Source organism: Hyaena hyaena, unplaced genomic scaffold (genome assembly GCF_003009895.1).
Source record: "Hyaena hyaena isolate Hyena2069 unplaced genomic scaffold, ASM300989v1 scaffold_737, whole genome shotgun sequence".
In the NCBI taxonomy this organism is placed as follows: Eukaryota; Metazoa; Chordata; class Mammalia; order Carnivora; family Hyaenidae; genus Hyaena; species Hyaena hyaena.
In genome coordinates, this window is record NW_024081368.1 from 208,980 (window position 1) to 231,589 (window position 22,610).

The following is a 22,610-nucleotide window of genomic DNA, read 5'->3' on the forward strand; positions in this document are numbered from 1 at the left end:
TTCTTTTAAATGTGCTAGGCCTTTTTAGTGACTAAAATTAGGTTGATTAGTATTGCTGTCAGGGTAGAGGTGAGCCAGAGATTTTAATTTTTACCACGAAGGTGAGTGAATGTAGTTTTCCTGGGCTTGCCTTTGTGTCCTCCAAATATACCCCTTCTTTGGTGACTTTATTTGACTCTCTGAATTTCTGGAATTCAGGGTTTCTCTTAGACATTGTTTATTACACCTGACACTTGCTGTTGTACTTGCTACTGCAGAGGGTAAAGGTGCACGTCACTACGAACTCTGTATCAGTTCATTTGCAAGGCCCTTCACTGTATTTCAGACATTTTTGGTGGCCAGAGCATCCAGGTAAACCTTCATTCTTTTCTGCTTTTCTGCATGCCGTGAGGCTGAAGAGCGTAAAGCACATCATTTCTTGATTCTACCTTTCAATTTTTTCCCTTCAATGCTTTTCTTGCATTTGGATCTTTGTCTATTTTTCTTTCATTAAAAAAATTTTTTTTAAAGTTTATATTTGAGAGATAGAGTGTGAGCAGGGGAGGGGCTGAGAGAGAGAGAGAGGGAGACAGAGAATCCAAAGCAGGCTTCAGGCTCTGAGCTGTCAGCACAGAGCCTGACATGGGGCTCGAACCCATGAACCATGAGATCATGACCTGAGCTGAAGTCAGATGCTCAACCGCCTGAGCTACCAATGTGCCCCTCTCTTTGTTTTTAAAAGAGGCGTTAAAATAATTAAGCCACCTGTTTTAAGTTGTATCCTCAGTCTTACTCATACCGTTCTGAATCTGGGAGTTGATGGGTTTTGAGTTTTAATTGACTTGCCCTTATGAGGGCTAAGGGGAAAAGTATGCAACCTGATCCTGTCATCTGTCAGTATGAAAGTAATGGGTGTATTTACATACATACAGTGTTCACCACATTTTCCCTCCGTTAGGAGCTTTTGTAAGGAAATGACATTCTTACTTGTTTCATGGGGAGCAAAGGGCAGTATTTTCAGAAATAGCTATGTGGTCCCCAAGAGAAAACATTCTTTTGCCATGAAATATACTTACCAGACATTTTGTGAAAATTGCAACCTAAATAAGAAAAACTATAAAGTGTTTGGGGTTAAAAATTACCTCAAAACATTTTAGTTTGTATTTTTGAGAACAAGGTTTCTTTTATTAGAAATTAGAGACTTTCAGTGAAGTAAAATGTGTTCAAAATGATGCATTCTGGTTAGAAGCAGATAGTGAGCTCATAATAATGGAAGTAATTCCAGTTTTAATAGTAAATATTATAATTTTTGTTTTGCTTTATTTTTAATTTAGCTGAGGTAGGATTTGAATGGAAGCTGATTTGTAATTGATGCAATTAAGATGTAATTGAAATGAAAACTAGTTGAAATTATGAAAAGGATTATTTTCTAATTATATATGCAACCCTAATTTCCTAACTATAATTAAGAAAGAAGTATTTTCATTTGCACATTTGGTAGTGTTTGTTTTATAGTATATTTTCCTGTAAGTGCCATGATTAATGGTCATTTTTAAAGTGCACTAAAATTTCAGGATTACTATAAATTTTGTTTAAGCAAATTGTTTAGTTTTTCTTTTGAATAATAAAAATGTGTAATTCATAGGGAAGCTTTATTCACTGTGTTATTTTTAAAACTGTTTGAAATCTTATATTTAGTCTCTGCACTTTACCCTTTTTTGCTGCTAATCACTTTTAAAAAATAAAAACTTGTTCTTTCTTTTGCTTTAAAATGTTTGTCATCTCATGTATGCCCGATTTATTGGACTGCAGTAGTTTTAGTGCATTTTGGCTGGAATGTTTATTATGACATCACTGTAATCTATATACAGTATGTGATTTCAGATGGTTTCAGTGTTAAATATTTTCATAATTATGCTAGTTTTGGCAGTTCACTTGGAACTTTTTCACATTTCTTTAATGAACATGTTTTACTTCTGGGCTTTTGAGACAACCATATGTTTCAAAAATTAATAGTGTGTTTTAATGTTAACGTTGTGCAGAAGTGTATGACTACAGACATTTTTAAGGATGTAAGCTGAACTAAAAGTAATTACAGTAAGGTTTTATTCACAGTAGTAGTCCTTTAGTATTTAGAGACTATAACATCCCCCAAAATAACAGAAGATGTCATTATAAAGATTGAATAGTGAAGTTGTTTTGTGGAATGAAACACTGTGAAGTTTGTTTTGCATTAACTTAAAATGACAAGTTCATGTGAAAATTTTTTTTTATGATAGCAAATCTTTTACTTTCTGCTTGTCTTGAAGTTTCAAATAAATTTTTTCTTTCACTAATATGTCACTAGCCTCTGAAGCCTTGTTGCCTTATAAAAGATTCATCTTATATGATTGTTCTCTTAGGGTGGCATTGAATAAAACTTTTGTTGTCTAATGGTCTTATCATTGTTCTTATTTTCTCCTAGTATCCTATTAGATTGGTAAATTTAGTAGTTTTCCATCTTTTTGTTCTTGAATTTTCTCTTCAAATATGTGAAATAGAAAAACAATTCCTTACCATTCTTGTATTATAAAATAGTTTTGTTTTTGATTAGTGAATTGATGAAGCACAGTACACTCTCAGTTATCCTTTGTATGTAAGGCAAACTGCTCTTTTTTTTTTTTTTTTTTTTCCAGATTTTTAAGTTTATTTTATGTTGATAGCACGGACAAATGGGGGCGGGGGGCAGACAGAGAGAGCGGGAAAGAGAGAATCCCAAGCAGGCTCTGCACTGTCAGCACAGTGCCCAATGTGGGGCTTGAACTCACTGTGAAATCCTGACCTGAGCCAAAATCAAGAGTCAGATGCTTAACCGACTGAGCCACCCAGGTGTCCCAAAATGTGTTCTTTTACCCCCAAAACAAGAATAAGAAGATGCCAGGTGCTTTTACCTCCTATTACTACGCAATCTATTTCCTCCTTGTATTGCCTGTGTTCTTGAAGGAGCAATCTATGTTTATTGTTTCCACTTTAATTTCTTATTCACTCTTTGAACTATTCATTTACAGCTCCTATTCTTATTCCTCTAGCAGAACTACTAAATCTCCTTTCTTCTTGGTTATTGGCATCCTAATTACCAGATCTTGATATTAGAGAGAGAGAGAGGGAGAGAGAGAGAGAGAGAGAGAGAATGTGCACAAGTGGGGGAGGGGTAAAGAGAGGAAGACAGAGATAGAGGATCCAAAGTGGGCTTCCTGCTGGTAGCAGAGAGTCCAGTGCAGGACTCCAACTCACGAGCCATGAGATTATGACTTGAGCCAAAGTTGGATGCTTAACGACTAAGCCACCCAGGTGCCCTGCATCTTTATAGTTCTTAATGTTATCTCATTTTTACTGAACTGTTTCATGCCTTTAGTTTCTGGTATGTTTCTTTCACCTTAAACATTGTATACTTTGGCTTTGATCATTATTTCTTGTACATGCTACGTACATATAGGCTGCTTTGCTTTTGCTTATGGTTTCCCTCTACGTAGCCTCCAATCTTAGCCTAAAACATTGCTATACTTTATGAGTCTGACTTCTCTAGTTCTTCTAAGTAGAATGACTCTCTTTCTGTTCCTAATTTAAAAACGAAGTCCTCTGTAAAACTAGCTATATAAGTTTTCAGGACTCTGAAAATCTTTGAGGACAGGTATTATATCTAATTTGTCTTTGTACATTTAGCAATTAGCACATAAAAGCATTATATAAACTTGTTGAATCAAGGCAAGAAAAGAGTACTATTTGCACTGTATAGATAACGGAATATGTTTTGAAAATGTGTTTTGTTGACGTTTTTGTTATCCATATCAAAACCCAATTAAGCCTTATACTTAATAATTTATTAATTCAGTAAACATAATAGGATGCAAAGGAGTCTAAGGATGATTAAGATTAATCGCTAAGGTGATTAAGAAGACATCTTGGATTCTTAATTTAACACAGTACTGAGGGCCTTACCATTATAAACAACTAATAGAAAATTAAGACCATTTCCATTTATTTTGTATTCAAATGGAAAGTGTTTAAAAGCTTCTGTTGAATAGTCTTCTTTTGCAAAAGTCATTTGTAAGGATTTCTTGATGTTATCAAATGGTTTGTTTAGACACTAACTCAAGGGAGAATTTGTGGTTTACAAAACTAGTTTTTTAAAAATATTGTTTGAGAACGCAAATTATAAGAATTGTTTATATAGATTTTTAGAGCTGAAAAATAGTCTAATTAAATTTAGTAACCATAAACTGTGTATATTCAATCAAAACACATTTCCTAATTCTTGAATGGTGATTGATACTTTTCTTTAAAATCAAAATAGGATGACCATGAAAGCTGTGGTTCTAATTCTACCAACCGTAGTACTACTGAGAACATGAAATCATCAGTAAAACCTCGAAGAATTCAGCAGGCTGCTCCCACAGATCCTGACTTACCACCAGGTAACTTCTGATGGGCTTGAAAAAGCCAAAATTTCACTTGTTATTAATCATTGTTATAACCCAGTAAATATATACTTTGAGTATTTAGTGTCATAAAATACTTAGACTATATATGTATGTGCTTTTACTTAATGACAGAAGAACAGATGGAGTACAGAGCCCTAAAAAATGTCTATTTTTACAAATTTTGATGCTTTTTTGCAGCAGGTTGTTCCTGAAGTTTCTTTCTTACATCCTGTCCAAGCAAAGACATGCTTCTGTTTTCCCATAGTCACTTTGTTCCCTTTCCTTCTTGGTAAACAGGAAAGACACTAGATTGCTCTTAGTTTCAGGAAACTATAGAATTTACCAAGAGGATCACTGTCTCTTTTATTTCCTGAAATATTTATTTACCTGGAACAGTAGTGGCTTACAAGTAACAGTTGTTTAGTAACTATTTAATGAAGAAAAAAAACCATGATCATGACTTATCAGTCCTGTGGCCAGAGTGCATTGTTGTCTTTTCAAGTTATGGGTTGTTTTTGTCAGTCACTTCACTTTTGATTTTATTCATCAGTCATTTCTTTTTCTCAGAGGTATAGTTGTTGTTGATATATGTTTTGTTTTCTGTGCTAGAGTTTTGTAGGCTTTCTTTTGGGTTTAACCTTTAATTTTTGATAGTCTTCTTGCACCATCTACTGAGAGGCTGGAGTTAGGTAAAGCATTTCATAGCCCTCCTACCTAAGATGTGTTTTAAGTTACATATGAATTGATGAAACATTTTTTTTTTTAAATGTTTTATTTATTTCCAGGAGAGAGAGAGAGAGACAGCGTGAGCAGGGGAGGGTCAGAGAGAGAGAGGGAGTCACAGACTGAAACAGCCTCCAGGCTCTGAGCTGGCAGTCAGCACAGAGCCCGACGCGGGGCTTGAACCCACGAACCGTGAGATCATGACCTAAGCGAAAGTCGGACGCTTAACCGACTAAGCCACCCAGGTGCCCAGAATTGATGAAACATTTTAAACTAGTGTTATAGTGATGTTAATGCTGATGCTTTACATTTTCTGAACTTCATCTAACAAGTCTCCATAAAACCTCTGGCTTTAGAATAGATTAATTGCTGTAGCTAGAGAAGGTGCTAGAAGAAGATATTTTACTTTTGAATGTTTCTAATTTGACTTAGAGTGGTGTGATAGTTCCAGAACTTTCTAAATTTTTTCTTACTAATTAACTCCTTGGGAAAAATCCTTGGTGAATTAAAGTGTAAATTAAACTGTAGCTTGTTCTTATTTATTAAATGGGCAGTCCTTTTACTTCTCCAAATTTCTGACTACATATCTCTTAAAAAATTCTATGCCACCTTATTGTATCGAATTTTCTCCATCATTATTCCTGGCAAAGAATAATCAGTTTAGGTTTAATGGTTAAGTCTTGTTACATTGCTTTTTCTTTTAAGAAAGAGCTTGTTTAAGATAAATTTAAAGCTTTTGTCAGTTGTTGATTTCACAGATTAAAAAAAAAAACTATCAGGTAAATTGAATCTACTAAAAACAGGCTCCATACTTTTAAAGATCCTTTAGAGCCTTTATTAGAATTTACCCTGATAGTCAGAATTGGAAAGATTGTTATGTTTTTGGGAGCATAAAGTATAAAACATAAAAATAACTGAAGAAATCCTATTTTTAGAGGCATAACACAGAGCTGTATTCTGTTTTAACTACTTGAGGTAGCTTTTGGATTAACATGTGATTTCCTGCCTTACCTAACAGGAGGACTAGTATCCTCTTTTATGCCGACATAAATCACAGTAAAGGAGTTGCTTTAGGAAGTAACTGAACTTGTTGGGCAATTACTGGGAGGCAGAGCAGTTAAAGTTAATCTTGCCAAAGGGGGGGAAAAAGGGATAATTTGAGAATCCAGCTGGATAATGGTAAATCATTTTATTTAAAGGTTGACTCATATGGTTATTTGAGGACTCCTTTCTGGCAACCTTATCCTGTCAGGGAGCTATATTAAGGTTCTTTCATGGTAGAGTTGAATTTCTGGTCTCAAAATTTTCTAGGGCAAAGTTGTGGCTGTGGTTACAATTTGGGAGTTGAATATTTACATAATTAGAGATGCTTTTTGAGAACAGTTTGGTGTTGCCAGTTGTCATTTGTTAGTCGCTCTTGAAGGATGGGTGGCTTTTGAATAGGAAAATAATACAAGTCAATATCTACCTGTCAAAAAAGGCAAGACTTGGGGTGTATGGGTGGGTTAGTTGGTTGAACATCACACTTTGATTTTTGCAGAGCCCCCTGCATCAGACTCCATGCTGAATGTGGAGCCTGCGTAAGATTCTCTCTTTCCCCCCTCTGCCTGTTTCTTGTGCTTTCTTTAAAACTGAAGAAAAAAAGGCAAGAATGTTAAAAAGAACTTTACCTTTAGCAATTTGAGCATAAGTTGCCTATATGATGCTTCATAGCCCTCAAATTGTACACTAAAATGATTTTAGGTACAGGAATCAAGTCATCAACCATGGAATTTCCAATTTTGAGCAACTTGGCTTCCCAGTGAAAACAGGATAGATTGTAGCTGTTGGGTTCTTTGTACCAAAATTGTTATATGCCATTTAATTTAAGAATATCAGAGAAATAAACAAGATCTAGTCTTTGTCCTTTAGGATTTCATAGTTTAACAGAGAAAATAATAATATGTAAAAATACACAAATGGAAATAATAACTTAATAAGCCCAAGGAAAGTGGTAGAGACAGTCTTCTTAATGTTGTGTAGGTTGTGGAGAACACTGGAGAAGGGGATGTAAGGGAGAGTACATTTATACTGGGTCTATATCAAGTAGAGAGAATGAACGAAGAGTATTCTAAACTGTAGGAAGAGCATGAGTGAAGTCAGTGAAAGTTCATAGTGTTTTATTTGGCCCTGTGGGCATAGATGTATGTGTCTGGAGGAATGGGATTTGTGGGTGGGAGAAAGTTGGATAATGATATGAATTTCTGGAAAGTTTGATTAGTAACAGGGTGTTGTTTTAGAGCCATCCAGTATGACATCTGTAGGTTCTATTCCCAGAGTGACCTTACATTTTTAGATGCTAGTGGAAAAGACCTGGATTATTGTTACGTCATCTGAACAGATATACTCTGAGGGAGTCTCTAAATATTTAGTGATGAGAGCTAGTAGATCTGCTGTTTGACACTCTTCTGTAGCTCACTTAGAACGAAGTTATATGCCGGACTAGGGACATAGTGTATCATTTTTTCCATTGGTTAGTTACTGTTACTTCAGTATTGTGTTTTTAATAAGGAAATGTAGTCTCTGGGAGTAGTTCTTTTTAGATATTTTATTGTTTTACTTTGGTGAATTGGCTTATTCATCTCAACTTGTATGCTAGTTTTATAATGAGAAACTGAGGGCAAATGTTAAAAAAACAGATGAAAATCTATCATCAGTGTTCTGTCAGTTCAAATACATTTACAGTATTATGTTTCTATTACTTTGCATTATCTATTTGCTCCAGTTCTGTCTTTGAGAGTTTTTCTTTTGAAGGTAATAAAAACTCCTGAACTCTTAAGAGGTTTTTATAAATTCCTTATTGATGACATGTTTTTTAGAAATAGGAAAACCAATATTAGTCATGCTTCTTCTTGACTTAGAAACAGGATGTTTATTTTTATTTTTATTTTTAACATCTGTGTTGAGTAGTAATTACATGTGGGAATATACATTCCAAGATTGAAACTTTTGATATTTAAAGTTTATTTTGGAAGCTTAATTTGTTAAGCATTATATTAGCATTTACTCTTGCAAAAATATTTGTACCTTAAATTTATTGATACTTTGTATGTTAATTTTGTAGCATATGATAATTGAGACTCTAAAAGCTCCTAATAGTTTCCATATATGAGGAAAAACTTGAATTTAGTTGTTTTACATTTCTTTCCTATATGTATCCATTGGGACTGAATGAAGGAGTTGGTTTTTGCAAACATGTTATGGTTGAATAGATTTAAATAGGCTTTCTCTCAGCAGTTAGAATAGATGTTAATAATGTCAGCTGTTGACAGAAGTTGATTCTGTTTTGTCCAGTTAAGTTCTGAATACAAGCAGATAGTTCATGAAATAGCTAAAATTTTAAGTAGCTTTTAAATAGGTTTTATAGTGGGTAATGTATTTAAATCAAGTGGTTTTTAATCTTTTCCTCCTGTGTTTTTAAAAATGCTGTTTGTTTTATTTATATTTTCAATTAAATTCCCCACTAATGTATCTATATACAAATTTGTTGTGTGAGAAAGTTCTGAGATTATGGAGTATCCCACAGAAGCATGAAATTAAAAGAAAAGTTTGGGGATTTAGGCAAGCTAGGAGGAAAGAATGTTCACTAGTTCTGATTTTTTTCCTCATTCTTATTTCCTTGTGTTCTCATTATACTTTTCTCTATTCATTCCTTAATACTTTTCTTTTTTCTTATTCACTGTGTTTTTTCCCTCTTTAAATTCTGTTTACATTTTCTTATTTATATTCTCTCCTCTACCTTGTTTCATTATTATATATTAGTAAGTGGAAATACTTGAGCCGTTATGATGGTCATGTTTCTCCTATCTTGCCTCTTGCTGGACTAACTTTTGATTATATTTGTGGCTATTAGAAGTAGGAAGAAAAGATGGCAGCTGGCCCAAAAACAGTCTTAAGCAATTCTTCTTCAGTATGTTGAATAATTAGCATGTAGTAATTTTTTTCAGTTGGGAAAATGTTTCTAGAATAGGTAGAAGCCAGACAAACTACTGAATATAGGATTATCACTGAATGGGATCTAATATTATGTTATTAAAAAGGTGTAGTCTCTGATTTCTCTTAGTATATGAACACTTGATTATATAGAACTTCTTGGTAATGTTCTTTCGGTGGTGGATCTGCTATGTAATAGCTGTGTCAGTTTTGCAAGCCTGTTAGTTTCCTGTTTGCATAATATGCTGAATGATACTCACCTATTATGTACATTAATAAGTTCAATAACATTTTGAGAATACTTATTGATAGACATGGCTAATTGAATCCTTTTTTCCCTGTTTTATAGGTTACGTGCAGAGTCTGATTAGACGAGTTGTAAATAATGTAAATATTGTTATAAATAATCTCATACTAAAATATGTTGAAGATGATATTGTTCTTTCAGTCAATATCACTTCTGCAGAATGTTATACAGTAGGTGAATTATGGGATCGTGCATTCATGGATATTTCTGGTGAGTAAATACTAAGAATAGTATAGATTTTTTTCCATTTTTGAAATAGTTGTCTTGGTTTCTAAACGTTTTTTTGGGCCAACTGGCTCTTTGATAAATCTGATGAGAGCTTTATGCCTTCAGCCTAGAAAATGAGCATATAAGAAATAATTTAGCGTACAATTACAAGAGACTAATATACCCTCAGATTAAGAAATCCCGCACCTTGCTCAGCATCCCTCCTCATCAGGGAAATACAAATCAAAACCACACTGAGATACAACCTCACGCCAGTCAGAATGGCTAAAATGAACAAATCAGAGAACTCTAGATGCTGGCGAGGATGTGGAGAAACGGGCACCCTCCTGCACTGTCGGTGGGAATGTAAACTGGTACAGCCCCTCTGGAAAACAGTGTGGAGGTTCCTCAGGAAACTAACAATAGAACTCCCCTGTGACCCAGCAATAGCACTGCTAGCAGTATACCCAAGGGATACAGAAATGCTGATGCATAGGAGCACATGTACCCCAATGTTCATAGCAGCACTCTCCACAATAGCTAAAACATAGAAAGAGCCTAAGTGTCCATCCACAGACGAGTGGATCAAGAAGATGTGGTTTATCTATACCATGGAATACTCCATGGCAATGAGAAACAATGAAATCTGGCCTTGTGTAGCAACATGGATGGACCTTGAGGGTGTTCTGCTGAGCGAAATAAGTCAGGCAGAGAAGGACAAATATCATATGTTTGCACGTATAGGAGGATTAGGAGGAACTTAACTGAGGAACAAGGGGGAGAAGAAGGGGGCAAATGGTGGGGGAAAGGGAGAGAGGCAAACCATGAGAGACTCTTGAAAGCTGACAAAAACTGAGGACTGATGGATGTGGGGGGAGGGGTGATGGGCATGGAAGAGGGCACTTGTGGGGGTGAGCACTGGGTGTTATGTGGAAACTAATTTGACAATAAACTATTTGTAAAAAATAAATAAAATAAATTAGAACATCTAAAAAAAAAAAAATCCGGCACTTGATTTTTAATATTCTCAAATTTTTATTCTTAACACATGCATGTTTCAAATCTATTACATTTTACAGGGTTATGGGTTTTAATAATAAAAAATAGTTAAAATTTTTAATGGATTTGAAGGAGGAAAAGGAACATGTTGATTTTGCATTGCTTTGCTTGATAATGGCAAAACAACATATTTGACTGATTTATGTTTTAGGTTTGTATATTCCAGAGCATATTTGGGACTTAATGAATCATCTTAGTTTTATCAGAAGAAATAGTGAATTCTAATATTTGTTGATACATGTTCTGATAGGGTAAGGAGTGGGTGTTTTTTTGAAAATGTAGTGAGGAGAGTATTGTGAGCACCTTTTATCTGTGACTTGCCAGGATATGTAATTGGTAACAGTGCTGGCACTGAAGTTAGACTACATGAGTTTGGATCCTGGGTTTCCCACTTAGTAGAGATCTATGACCTTCGGTGAGTTACTTTACCATTTCTTAGTTTCCCCCATTTGTAAAATGGGGATAACTAAGAGCTTGCTTAGAGTTACTGTATTAAATACATTAATGCACTGAAAGCACCTTTATGCATATCTTGTACATAGTCAGTGCTCGGAAAATGAGCTGTTAGTATTTACATTTATTTTCTCAAATTCTTACTCCGTAAAGTGATATCCTTTTTCATTCCTTTGTTTATATATTCACTTATTCATCTTAAGTCCTACTGTAAGGAAAGCAAAGTGAAATTTTAGTCTCAAGGTTACTTAACTTGCCTAGTTTAGGCATACAACTATGAACCAGCAGAATTGGATATAGTGTGTTCTCCATGCTTCAGTCTTGACATTTTTTTTTTTCTTTCTGTGTAGGCTCCACACTCAATGTGGGGCTTGAACTTAAGACTCTGAGATCAAGAGCCATATGCTCAATCAGCTGAGCCAGCCAGGTGCCCCTTGATCTTTACATTTGAAAATGAAGAATAATGTTGTGAGGCATAAATCAGTGCATATGCAAAGTCCCAGGCATTGTTTCTGTTAATGCCTCCCTCTCATCCTCTGTTGAAAAAATATTCCATACAAAAGCCACAAGAAAAAACTACGGAAAATAGAAAACAAGCAGAACTGGGTAATACAGGATTGATTGAATATGCTGACATTTTATGGGAAGAAGTTTCATCTATAGTTTTAATATACTGAAGAACCAAACCAGTGCCATGACAGGCTTCAGAAGGCCCCAGAGATTAGAAGACCCAAGTCTCTGAGGCCTGACTCAGCAGGCTTGAGCTACCGCCCTTCCCTGTGTCAGAACCAATCACTGGAGGTTGGGAGGTACCGGACGTTCTGGCCACTATTCTGGCCCACCTTGCTCTAAACTCACCAATCCCTCTGCGCCATAACAACCTCTGCCGTCACCTTGTGCTATCACGTTGTAGTCCCTGTTCATCACCCCTTTCCTGCCCTAGAGTTAATAAAAACCCTACTCCTTCTTTGTTTGGGGCTCTCAACATAGATTCATTGCGTTGGTGAGGTCTGGGAGCTCGAGCTTAAGCCCGTAATAAAGCCCTTTGCCTTTGCATACGTGACTCGGACTCCTTGGTGGTCTTGGGATTTTTGGGGAGATCGCGATCTGGGCATAACAGTTGCATGTAGTTATAGATCACTTACTTTTACTTGAGAATAATATTCTACTTAATCATGCTGAAGGTTAATTGTCTCTTCTCCTAATGATGGGCATTTGGAATGTTTCCAGATTTTTACTCTTGCAAACAGTGCTGTTAGCAATCTTTGTACACACCTTTCCATTCATATGTGTAAGCATTTCTTAAGGACATACACTGAGGAGTGGGTTTGTAGATGGAGCATAGCAAATATTCACATTTTCAAAATACTGCCAAATCATTTTCTAGAGTGCTCCAGAGTTAGATAGACATAATTATTATGCCCATTTTACAGATTAAATTGCAGCACATTATCTAAAGTACCAGAACTAGAATTCATTTTGTAAGGTTTTAAAAAGAGAGCTGCTGTGAAATAGTGTTTAAGAAAAATATTGATTTCAAAGCTTAAATAGTTGCTGTGAAATAGTGTTTAAGAAAAATATTGATTTCAAAGCTTAATTAATGTCCTCTGTCAGTGAATAAAAATTTTCTAGAATACCCTTGAAATACGGACATTTTATTGTTCTTTTAATATAATAAAAATGTGCACTCTTGACTAAGGTTGCCAGAGTTCGAATGACAGCTCTGTTCTTTATACACTAACATTAGACAGTTTCCCCTTATTGTGCCTCAGTTTTCACTTCTTTTAAACAGAGGCATATAAGTATTAAAAGATAGCAGAGGTAAAAGACTTAGTGTATTATCTAACAGCAAATACTCCATAAATTATCATGAAGAGAGGGAAAGAAATATGTAGGGGGTTTCTTTCATTCCTAGTTCTTCTGTCAAAATTTCTTTAATTTGTGTACATGGATGTAATATATATAATTAAATCATTTATATACTGTGTAAATTGAAATAATATGTAAGATTTGGTTATTTTTTCAACTAACATTTAAAATTCATTTGCTGATAAAACTTGACTATTTCCATACATGTGCATACTCTTTAGTTTTTACTTCTTAAAAACTTAAATCCAAAAAAAAAATAAAAAGGTGAGTTAGAGGTTGTTAGAATATGCTTAAATGCAGTTTTGTCAAAGAATGGACTAAAGCATATCTTACTGCTCTGAAGATTCCCATGGCCATAGCATGTGCATAGCTGCTAGCTTTAAATTAATGACCAAATAGATTTGGGCCTGTATTTACCTAGGAATTACTTATTAGGAATAAAACTGCTCATTTCATTTTCTAGTTTGATACTTTACCAGCAGTTGTTTCATTTTTATTCTGTTGAATAAAAACTATACTGTTTGTAATTTGGTAATTTTGTCATCAATTATTTAGAGCAATGATGTCCACTAGAATTTTCTGTCTTATATGTTTAATATTTTTACAGTCTAGTACTGTAGTCACTAGTCACGTGTGACTGTTGAGCTCTTGAAATGTGGCTAGTGTCACTGTGGACCTGAAATGTTATTTTTAGATAATTTTAATTTATATAAAATTTAGATCACATGTCACTGGTGACTACCGTAGTGGAGAGTGCTGGCTTAGGGAAGCTGTTAAGTTTTTTTGATGTAAGATATTAAACGAATAAAATTCTCAAAAATTTTATTTAAGTTATTTGATATCTCACTGCAGATAGTGAAATGTAGCAAAATTTTTTATAAATTTTCTCTTAGACTTAGTTTGATACCAAGCAAAATGGGGTCAAGCTACTTCATTTCTTTTACTTTAATTCTTCATACTTAGAATGGGGACTGTTGTGCCTATTTCATAAGGTTGTTGGAGGATTTAAATAATAAATGAGAAATTCTTTGTATAGGTTCTGGCATCATGTATTAAATGCTGTGTTAATCATATTTCTGCTATTTATATTACTACTTGTACCAATAAATAGTTGCCTTCCCCCCCAACTTTCTTTTTTAATTAAAATGTTTTTCTTTTCTTTTAGCAACTGATCTGGTGCTGAGGAAGGTTATCAATTTTTCCGACTGTACAGTTTGTCTTGATAAACGAAATGCTAGTGGTAAAATTGAATTTTACCAGGATCCTTTATTGTATAAATGTTCCTTCAGAACTCGTCTGCATTTCACATATGATAACCTAAATTCCAAGATGCCATCTGTTATTAAAGTAGGTGTATTTTTCCTTTTAGTCGAATTGCATGTCTTCATTTTATTTTTGTGTGTGCTAATTACTAGTCTCAAAAATATATACCATTAGTTTCTGTGAAAGTTTTATTTCTGTTTACAGTTTTGATGTTATATTGTTTATTATATATTATAACTTTCTGCATTGTATGTTCTAGTAAAGAGATTTTGGGTACTTCCCCCTCCCACACCCCCGTGACTGTAGTTTCCTTTGTAGTTTGTCCAACTGTTTATTAGTGTTTTTTTTTCTTTCAAGTAGATAGAGGAGATCATATAAAAAGTGTAATTATAATGCACTGAATATCACTGTATATTTCAATACTTACAACTTAATGTGATTTCATAACTGTGGTTGTTCTCTATCTTTCTTAGATAACTTTATAAGTCTTAATAATGCTAACCTAATATCTTAGTTTATTGGTTCAAGAAATTGTACCTTTTTATCTATGCTTTCAAAATGTTATTAAAAATCTTAGCATATAGGAATTTTTCAGGTTATATCTTTTGATATATGTGAAAACTTGTTCCCTAAAGATCAGAATATATTTTCTATGTATAGTTAGTCTCTAAGTGTAAATCTTGTGTTCTTTTATTATATAACAGTTTTCTAAGCCTGTGTCTTTATATCATTTTTTGAAAAAGAATTGAATTTGTGATCTTGTTAATAACTGTTACTGTGGAATGAATTTTCGTTGTTGAGTTACATGCCTTTGGATACGAGAGTGCTCTAATGCAAAAGCTGGCCCTGAGTCTGAACACTGGTATTGACTGTTGTGCCTGGTTGTGTATGACTGTAGAAGTTATTTTTTTATATTGTCTTTTTAAAAAACATACAACACTTTCTATTTTATGTAGCTTTACTGTAAAGCTAAATTCATGAAATCCACCGTTTTTCTTTGGTAGTATTTTAGTGATCAGTGTTTTACTTTTTTCCCCATTGTATACAGTACACATTAATTTATCAAAATACTGTTAGTTTTTCTATTTTTGGATTAGCATTTTTGCCAAAGATAAACATAGAAGAGTATTAATTCAGTGGTATTGAATTAATACCTAACATCTAACAGATGCCTCTGTTTAGGATAATGAGCTTACTTTCCTTTTTTTTCATTTTGAATCTGCTAGTAATGCTGGGGAATGTTAAGGGTAAATTCAAGATTTGAAAGCGAGTAATGCCTTGCTGTTTAAAATAAATTTATTGATAAGAGTACAAATGTAATTATACCTTCTAGAATGTGGCTAAATTAGAGGAAAATAAAAATAAGTGAACTTGAGGAAAACTTGGTTTTGGCATATAAGTTTATGTTCTCAGAATTGATTAGCCAGGACATATCATTGTAAAAAGCACCTTAATATAAATAAGTTTATTGATAGGTGGTTTTTGACTCTGGTAATCACCTAATATGAGATACCATTATGCTCAACTGAAATAAAATTGAGTTTTTTGTTAATACCATTGTGATGTAAGATTTGCCATTTTGAGTTAGACTTAATCATTCCTGAAATTCCTCGGAATTTGTATTAAATGCACATGGCTAACCTCATTGATCATCTCAAAGAGAGAGAATTTCCCAGAATATTCCAGATACCCTAATTATTCATTTAAGCCTCTCATGTATGTTTAAGTGATTTTTGAATTTATTTATAATTTGGGTAGGACTTTTATAATTTTTGTTGTGAGAAATATGTCCTGGAGTTTATGTCATGTGAGATATGGATTATGTGGATACACAATTTATTTAACATTTCCTCTGTGTTTGAAAATTTGCTTTAAAAAAAGTTTTTTAGAACAGTGAAAGCCTGGTTTAAATCTTTGACACATTTCTGATTAATTCTTTAGGAAAGATTTCGGTTAGTTGCAAATATCTTGTTAATGAGCTTAAATTTTTTTAAGTGTATTTCGATAGAGAAGGAGATAGCCCATGTTGGGGAGGGCCGGGGGTGGGGGGTGGTGGGTCAGAGAATTGCTAGCAGACTCCATGCTATGAGCACAGAACCTGATGCTGGGCTCGAACTCAGGAAACCTTGAGCTCATGACCTGACCTGAAATTAAGAGTCAGTCGCTTAACTGACTGACCCACCCAGGTACCCCTTAAACTAGCTTAAGTTTTTTTAAGGCCTGTGTTCTGTGTTACTAAACTGTTCCCAGAAAAATTTAACTAGTGTATATGTTCATGAATATTAAGGAGGGTGCCTATCCTTATTGGAAAAAAAAAAAGGACTTGTTAAACAAAATAGATTTTAATTAATGTTTGTCAGCAGAGTTAGATTTTTAAAAATCTGTCCACTGGCCATTTGTTTTTTTTGAAAAATCCATTCAGGTGCTTTGGCCATTTTTCTATTAGGGATTAATCTTGCTGATTTAAAGATATTTAGATTTATTGTATATAAAATATAGAAAATATTTTATATATTTAAAAAGTATGTATAGATGTATATATGTCATCTGTACATTATATGTAAACATATAAAGGAATGATTCTGTTACTCGTTCTGCTAAGATGGGTTATCACTGGTGCTATTGGTGACATACAATATTTTAGAAGGATGTGTTAGAGAAATTTGAAATTAGAGCTTGGCAGGCCTGCACTAGATACTCGACTCTCTTGCCCCTACGCTTTTTCTTTTTTTAAAATTTTTTAATGTTTATTCATCTTGAGAGACAGAGTGTGAGTGGGGGTGGGGGGTGGGCAGAGAGAGAGGGAGACACAGAATCTGAAGCAGGCTCCAGGCTCAGAACTGTCAGCACAGAGCCCCATGTGGGGCTCGAACTCATGAACTGTGAGATCATGACCTGAGCCAAAGTTGGATGCCTACCCGGCTGAGCCACCCAGGCGCCCCACCCTAAGCTTTTTCTTACCTCTTCTTTGGGGTATATGATTTGTAAGAAACCTGTACTCATATTTAAATATAGTATTTTACATTTTCTCCTTCTTTAAATACACACTTTTGTGCCTTTAACCCCCCAAATATGATTATTAATACTTTTTCCTGTCTTATAGACCCTCAAATACCAATTAGTCAAAATAAACCTTCCAAGAGACTTGACTGATGGCTTAATTGGTTTTATTCCATGTTTATAAAACAGCAGGGAACCATTACACTGAGATTATGTTTATATTCCATTAATCTTTCTTATAAGAATAACTTTGATTGCTATGTATTCTATTTGTTAATTAATCTTGTTCCTTATAATTGATTCATTTTATACATTTTGTGTCCTATTTAAATCTCTTAAAATTTGTCTGGGAAAACCCTTCTGAGCATGTATGACACCTGGTTTTCCATATTTGGCAGAATTGTATTATGTTGATATTTCCCTATTGTAATGTTAGTAATTTTTGGAAAGGGTGATTAAGGATTTACTAAAGTGACATCATGAAAGTTTTACTGTTGATGTGACAGAAATCTTTCTGATTTTGGGGAGAGTCCTGTTGTGTTCTTCATGTTGTAGAGTTGATATTTTGGTTCCTTAACTTTATTTCTGGAAAAATTACTTGGAAGTCTAGTGTGACCATATCTTTTCATTACCATTTCTATTGGTATTTATATAATTTGGGTTAATACAGTTTCTACCTAAGGTTTAGTGGTCATTATAGCAAAATTTGTTTTAATTCCTAAGATTTTAGAGTAAACTATTTTGCTTACATATTGGAAATGTTCGGGACATTACTTTTTCCTTATGGTATTCTATTTTAGATCTTTTAACATTTATCTATGTTAATCACTTCCTTTGAACATGCTTTTTGATGTTTTTTTTTTTTTCAAATATAGATTCATACTTTAGTAGAGAGTTTGAAACTTTCTATCACAGATCAACAACTGCCTATGTTTATCCGTATAATGCAACTTGGGATTGCTCTTTACTATGGGGAAATAGGCAATTTTAAAGATGGAGAAACAGAAGATCCTACCTGTCACAATAAAGATATGTTAGGAAACATTACAGGTAAATATAAAAAAAACTTTTTTTCGAACTGTTAATCACATAGTGTTTTCATCATTGTGAAACTTAAAAAAATACTGATTTGTGCAGTGTTCTAATGGAATGATTTAATTTTGGTTGTTTGACACTACTTTGATTTTTTTTTTTAATTTTACATGCTGGATATTACTGTGATTTTCTTTTTTTTAATGCTAACAAGTTACATTAATATTTCTAATAGGTATAAATGTTCAGAATGTATGTTATATAAAAAGTTCAGGTAGTGTAACACATCGACATTTTCTAGTAAATTAGGGCATTGGTAATTTTTTGCAAAGGCTTATCAAGAGTTATAACAGTTAGATATACATAATTATATGTAATTCTGTTTAACAACTACAGCTATAATTAACTGTATCATTCATTTGAGGGTACCTCGCTATTAATTGGAGCATTATTAATGGAGTATATATTTTATTGAAGGATACTAGTGGATTAACTTCAGTTATTTAGTACGTTATACTTTTACTGAAGCCTACTTGAGTGTATTGGATATTGGTGATCTGGGAAAACAGAGATAAAAAGATGTGTTCTCTTCCCTTAATATCTTCATATACAGTGGAGCAGACAGATACATGAATATTTGATTTAGTATGGTGTGGTAGAATGATAGGATGTTTGATTAAATAGAGGTATGAATGATCTGAAAAAGAAAGATGTTGAAAAGAATGATTGACTTGGCATTGGGCTTGAGACCCAGGAAAAATTTGGAGAATATGATTAATTGCCATAGTTTGAGTCTTTAGAAAAGGATATTGAAAACTTAGGAACAGGGAACCCAATTAAAAAGTGAAGAAAATACCTGAATAAATATTTATGCACAGAAGGTACACAAATGGCCAAAAGGCACATGAAAAGATGCTCACCCTTATTAGTTATGATGGGGAATGCAAATCAAAATCACAGTGAGATCGCCAGAGTGGCTAAAATGAACAAATCAGAGAACTCTAGATGCTGGCGAGGATGTGGAGAAATGGGCACCCTCCTACACTGTTGGTGGGAACGTAAACTGGTACAGCCCCTCTGGAAAACAGTGTGGAGGTTCCTCAGGAAACTAACAATAGAACTCCCCTATGACCCAGCAATAGCACTGCTAGGAATTTACCCAAGGGGTACAGAAATGCTGAGGCATAGGAGCACATGTACCCCAATGTTCATAGCAGCACTCTCCACAATAGCTAAAACATGGAAAGAGCCTAAGTGTCCATCCACGGACGAATGGATCAAGAAGATGTGGTTTATCTATACCATGGAATACTCCATGGCAATGAGAAACAATGAAATCTGGTCTTGTGTAGCAACATGGATGGACCTTGAGGGTGTTCTGCTGAGCGAAATAAGTCAGGCAGAGAAGGACAAATATCATATGTTTGCACGTATAGGAGGATTAGGAGGAACTTAACTGAGGAACAAGGGGGAGAAGAAGGGGGCAAATGGGGAAAGGGAGAAAGGCAAACCGTGAGAGACTTTTGAATGCTGACAAAAACTGAGGACTGATGGATGTAGGGGGGAGGGGGGATGGGCATGGAAGAGGGCACTTGTGGGGATGAGCACTGGGTGTTATGTGGAAACCAATTTGACAATAAACTTGGTAAAAAAAAAATAAAAAAATAAAAAAAATAAAGAAAAATGGCAAAAAAATAAAACAGGTTTTTGGAAACAACCAAAAAAAAAAAAATCACAGTGAGATAACACTTCAGGACCAATGACATGACTTTAATCAAAAGACACCTAATAACCAGTGTTGGCAAGATTGTAGGGAAGTTTTATGTTGATTATGGGAATGTAAAATAGTATAGCTGCTTTGGAAAACAATCTAGTTACTTAAAAAGTTGAACATAGAGTTACCATATGATCTATTAATGCCACTCATAGGTATACATGCAAAAGAATCAATAACAAATGTCCACATAAAAACTCATATGTGAATGTTAACAGCAGCATTATTCATGATAACCAGAAAGTGAAACAGCCCAAAAGTCCATCAGCTGATGAATGGATAAACAATTGTGATATAGCCAGACACTAGAATATTATTCAGTCATACGAAAGAATGAAAAACTGACATAAGCTACAACATGATGAACTTCAAAAATATCTTAAGTGAAAGTAGCCAGTCAGAAAGGAACATATTATATGATTCTATAGATTAGTAATCAAGGCTTGAAGAGGAGGGAATGGAGAGTGACTGCTTAATGGGCAGATGTATTCTTTTTGGAGTGATGAAAATATTCTAAAATTAGATAGTGAAGGTGGTTGCACAACTTTGTGATTATACTAAACCCACTGAATTGTACATTTCTAAAGGCCAGATTGTATAGTATTTAAATTATGGCTTATTAAAAAATAGGGAATAACATAAGTATATGTAGGTATAAATTATACCTTTATTTTACACTGGACGGTGAATTCCTGTTAGACAATGAACTTCCTGAAACAGGAACAGCATCTAATATCTAGAACAAAACCTAGCACCTAGAAGGTGCTCAGTTTTTTTCCAACATGCTATTATGACAAATTTCGAATATATAGAAAAGTTGAAAGAGGGTTATACAGTGGACACCCACAAACTCATCCTCAAGATTCTACACTTGATAATTGTTTGTTAAATTTGCTTTATCACATAGCTGTTAATCCAACCTTTGTCTTTATCAGTTCAACCAGTGTTTTTGATGCCTTTCAGAGTAACTCAGACATCAGTTTACTTCACCCCTAGATTCCATCATTGTATTGTTAATTAGTGTTTATATTTCTTAATGGTTCTTTTAACTTTTTTGAAGGTATAATTTATAAAGTGAAAAGCACAAAATCTTTTTTTTTAATGTTTTTGTTTTAATGTTTATTTTTGGGAGAGGTAGCACATGTGAGCATGGGGTGGGGGCTCTGGGGGTAGGGGGACAGAGAATCTGAAGCGGGCTCTGTGCTTGAACTCACTAACTCTGAGATCATGACCTGAACTGCAGTCAGATGCTTAACTGACTGAGCCATCCAGGCATGTGAAATGCATAAAACTTAAGTATACCATTCAAGTTTTGGAAATGTGTACACCTGTGTGATATGCAACACTCCTCAAGATAAAGATGATCAAAGTTCTCATTTGCCCCTTTATAATCATTTGCACACACCCCCATCTCAACTCAGGAAAACACTGTTCTGAATTAAAACACATTTTTTTTTTCTGATTCTAGAATTTCATATAAATCAAATCATACAGTATAAACTCTTGTGAAAGGATTCTTTCATTAAGCATAATATCCTGTTTTACTTTTTATTAATTTTACTTAATACTTTATATTTTGAGCAGTTTTAGGTTCACAGCGAAATCGAAGGGTAGATAGAGATTTCCCAAATACTCCCTGCCCTTTAACGTGTATAGCCTCCAACATTATCAACATCTCCTCCAGGGTGATACATGCTTTACTCTTTATATTTTACATTCTGTGTATTTTTGCAAATGTGTAATGGCATGTGTCTCCATCATTATGGTCTCATATAGAGTATATTCACTGTCTTAAAGGTATAATATCTTGGAGATTCATCTGTGTTGTTGCATATATCAGTAGTTCTTTCCTTTTTATTGCTAGATACATTGTATGAATATTCCATAGTGTATTTTAGCCATTTTCCTATTGATGGATATTTTGGCTATTTCTAGTTTGGGTTATTGTAAGTAAAACTTTCCTGGACATTATTCTACAAGTCTCTTGTAGACATGTGCTCTTCTTTATCTTGGGTAGATATCTAACAGTCGAAGTGTATGTTTAGGTTCTTTTCTTTTTAAAGAAATTAAGTAGAATTTTTTCTAAAATGGTGTACCATTTTACATTCCCGTCAACATTGTATAAGATTTCCAATTGTTCCACATCTTTACCAGCATTTGGTGTCATCAGTCTCTTTTTTACTTTTTGCCCATGTGATGGATGTGTTGTGGTAACTCAGTGTGGTTTTAATTTCCATTTCATTGATGACTAATTATTTTGAAGTTTTTCATGTAGTTATTGACTATTAATATATTTACTTTTTTCAAAAGTATGTTAAATATTGCCTTATTTTTAAGCCTTTTTTGGGTTTCATTACTGACTTGTGATTTATATATTCTGAATTCAAGTCCTTTGTCATATACATATTTTGGGAATACTTTTTGCCAGCCTGTGACTTGCCTAATTCATTATTAATAGGTGTCTCTTCAGCAGAGGTTTTTGTGTGTGTGTTTTTTTTAAATGATTCTTTAT

General features: G+C 34.0%; 1 protein-coding gene across 1 annotated transcript in view; it reads left to right on the forward strand.

Annotated features, from left to right (window-relative positions):
• VPS13B (vacuolar protein sorting 13 homolog B) overlaps positions 1-22,610 on the forward strand; it is a 770,486-nt gene that overhangs the window by 34,996 nt on the left and 712,880 nt on the right. The window contains exons 4-7 of the mRNA XM_039218135.1: positions 4,313-4,433; positions 9,484-9,651; positions 14,195-14,376; positions 18,168-18,342. Of these exons, the coding sequence (XP_039074066.1) occupies positions 4,313-4,433; positions 9,484-9,651; positions 14,195-14,376; positions 18,168-18,342 (646 nt within the window). The remainder of the gene's footprint in view (positions 1-4,312; positions 4,434-9,483; positions 9,652-14,194; positions 14,377-18,167; positions 18,343-22,610) is intronic.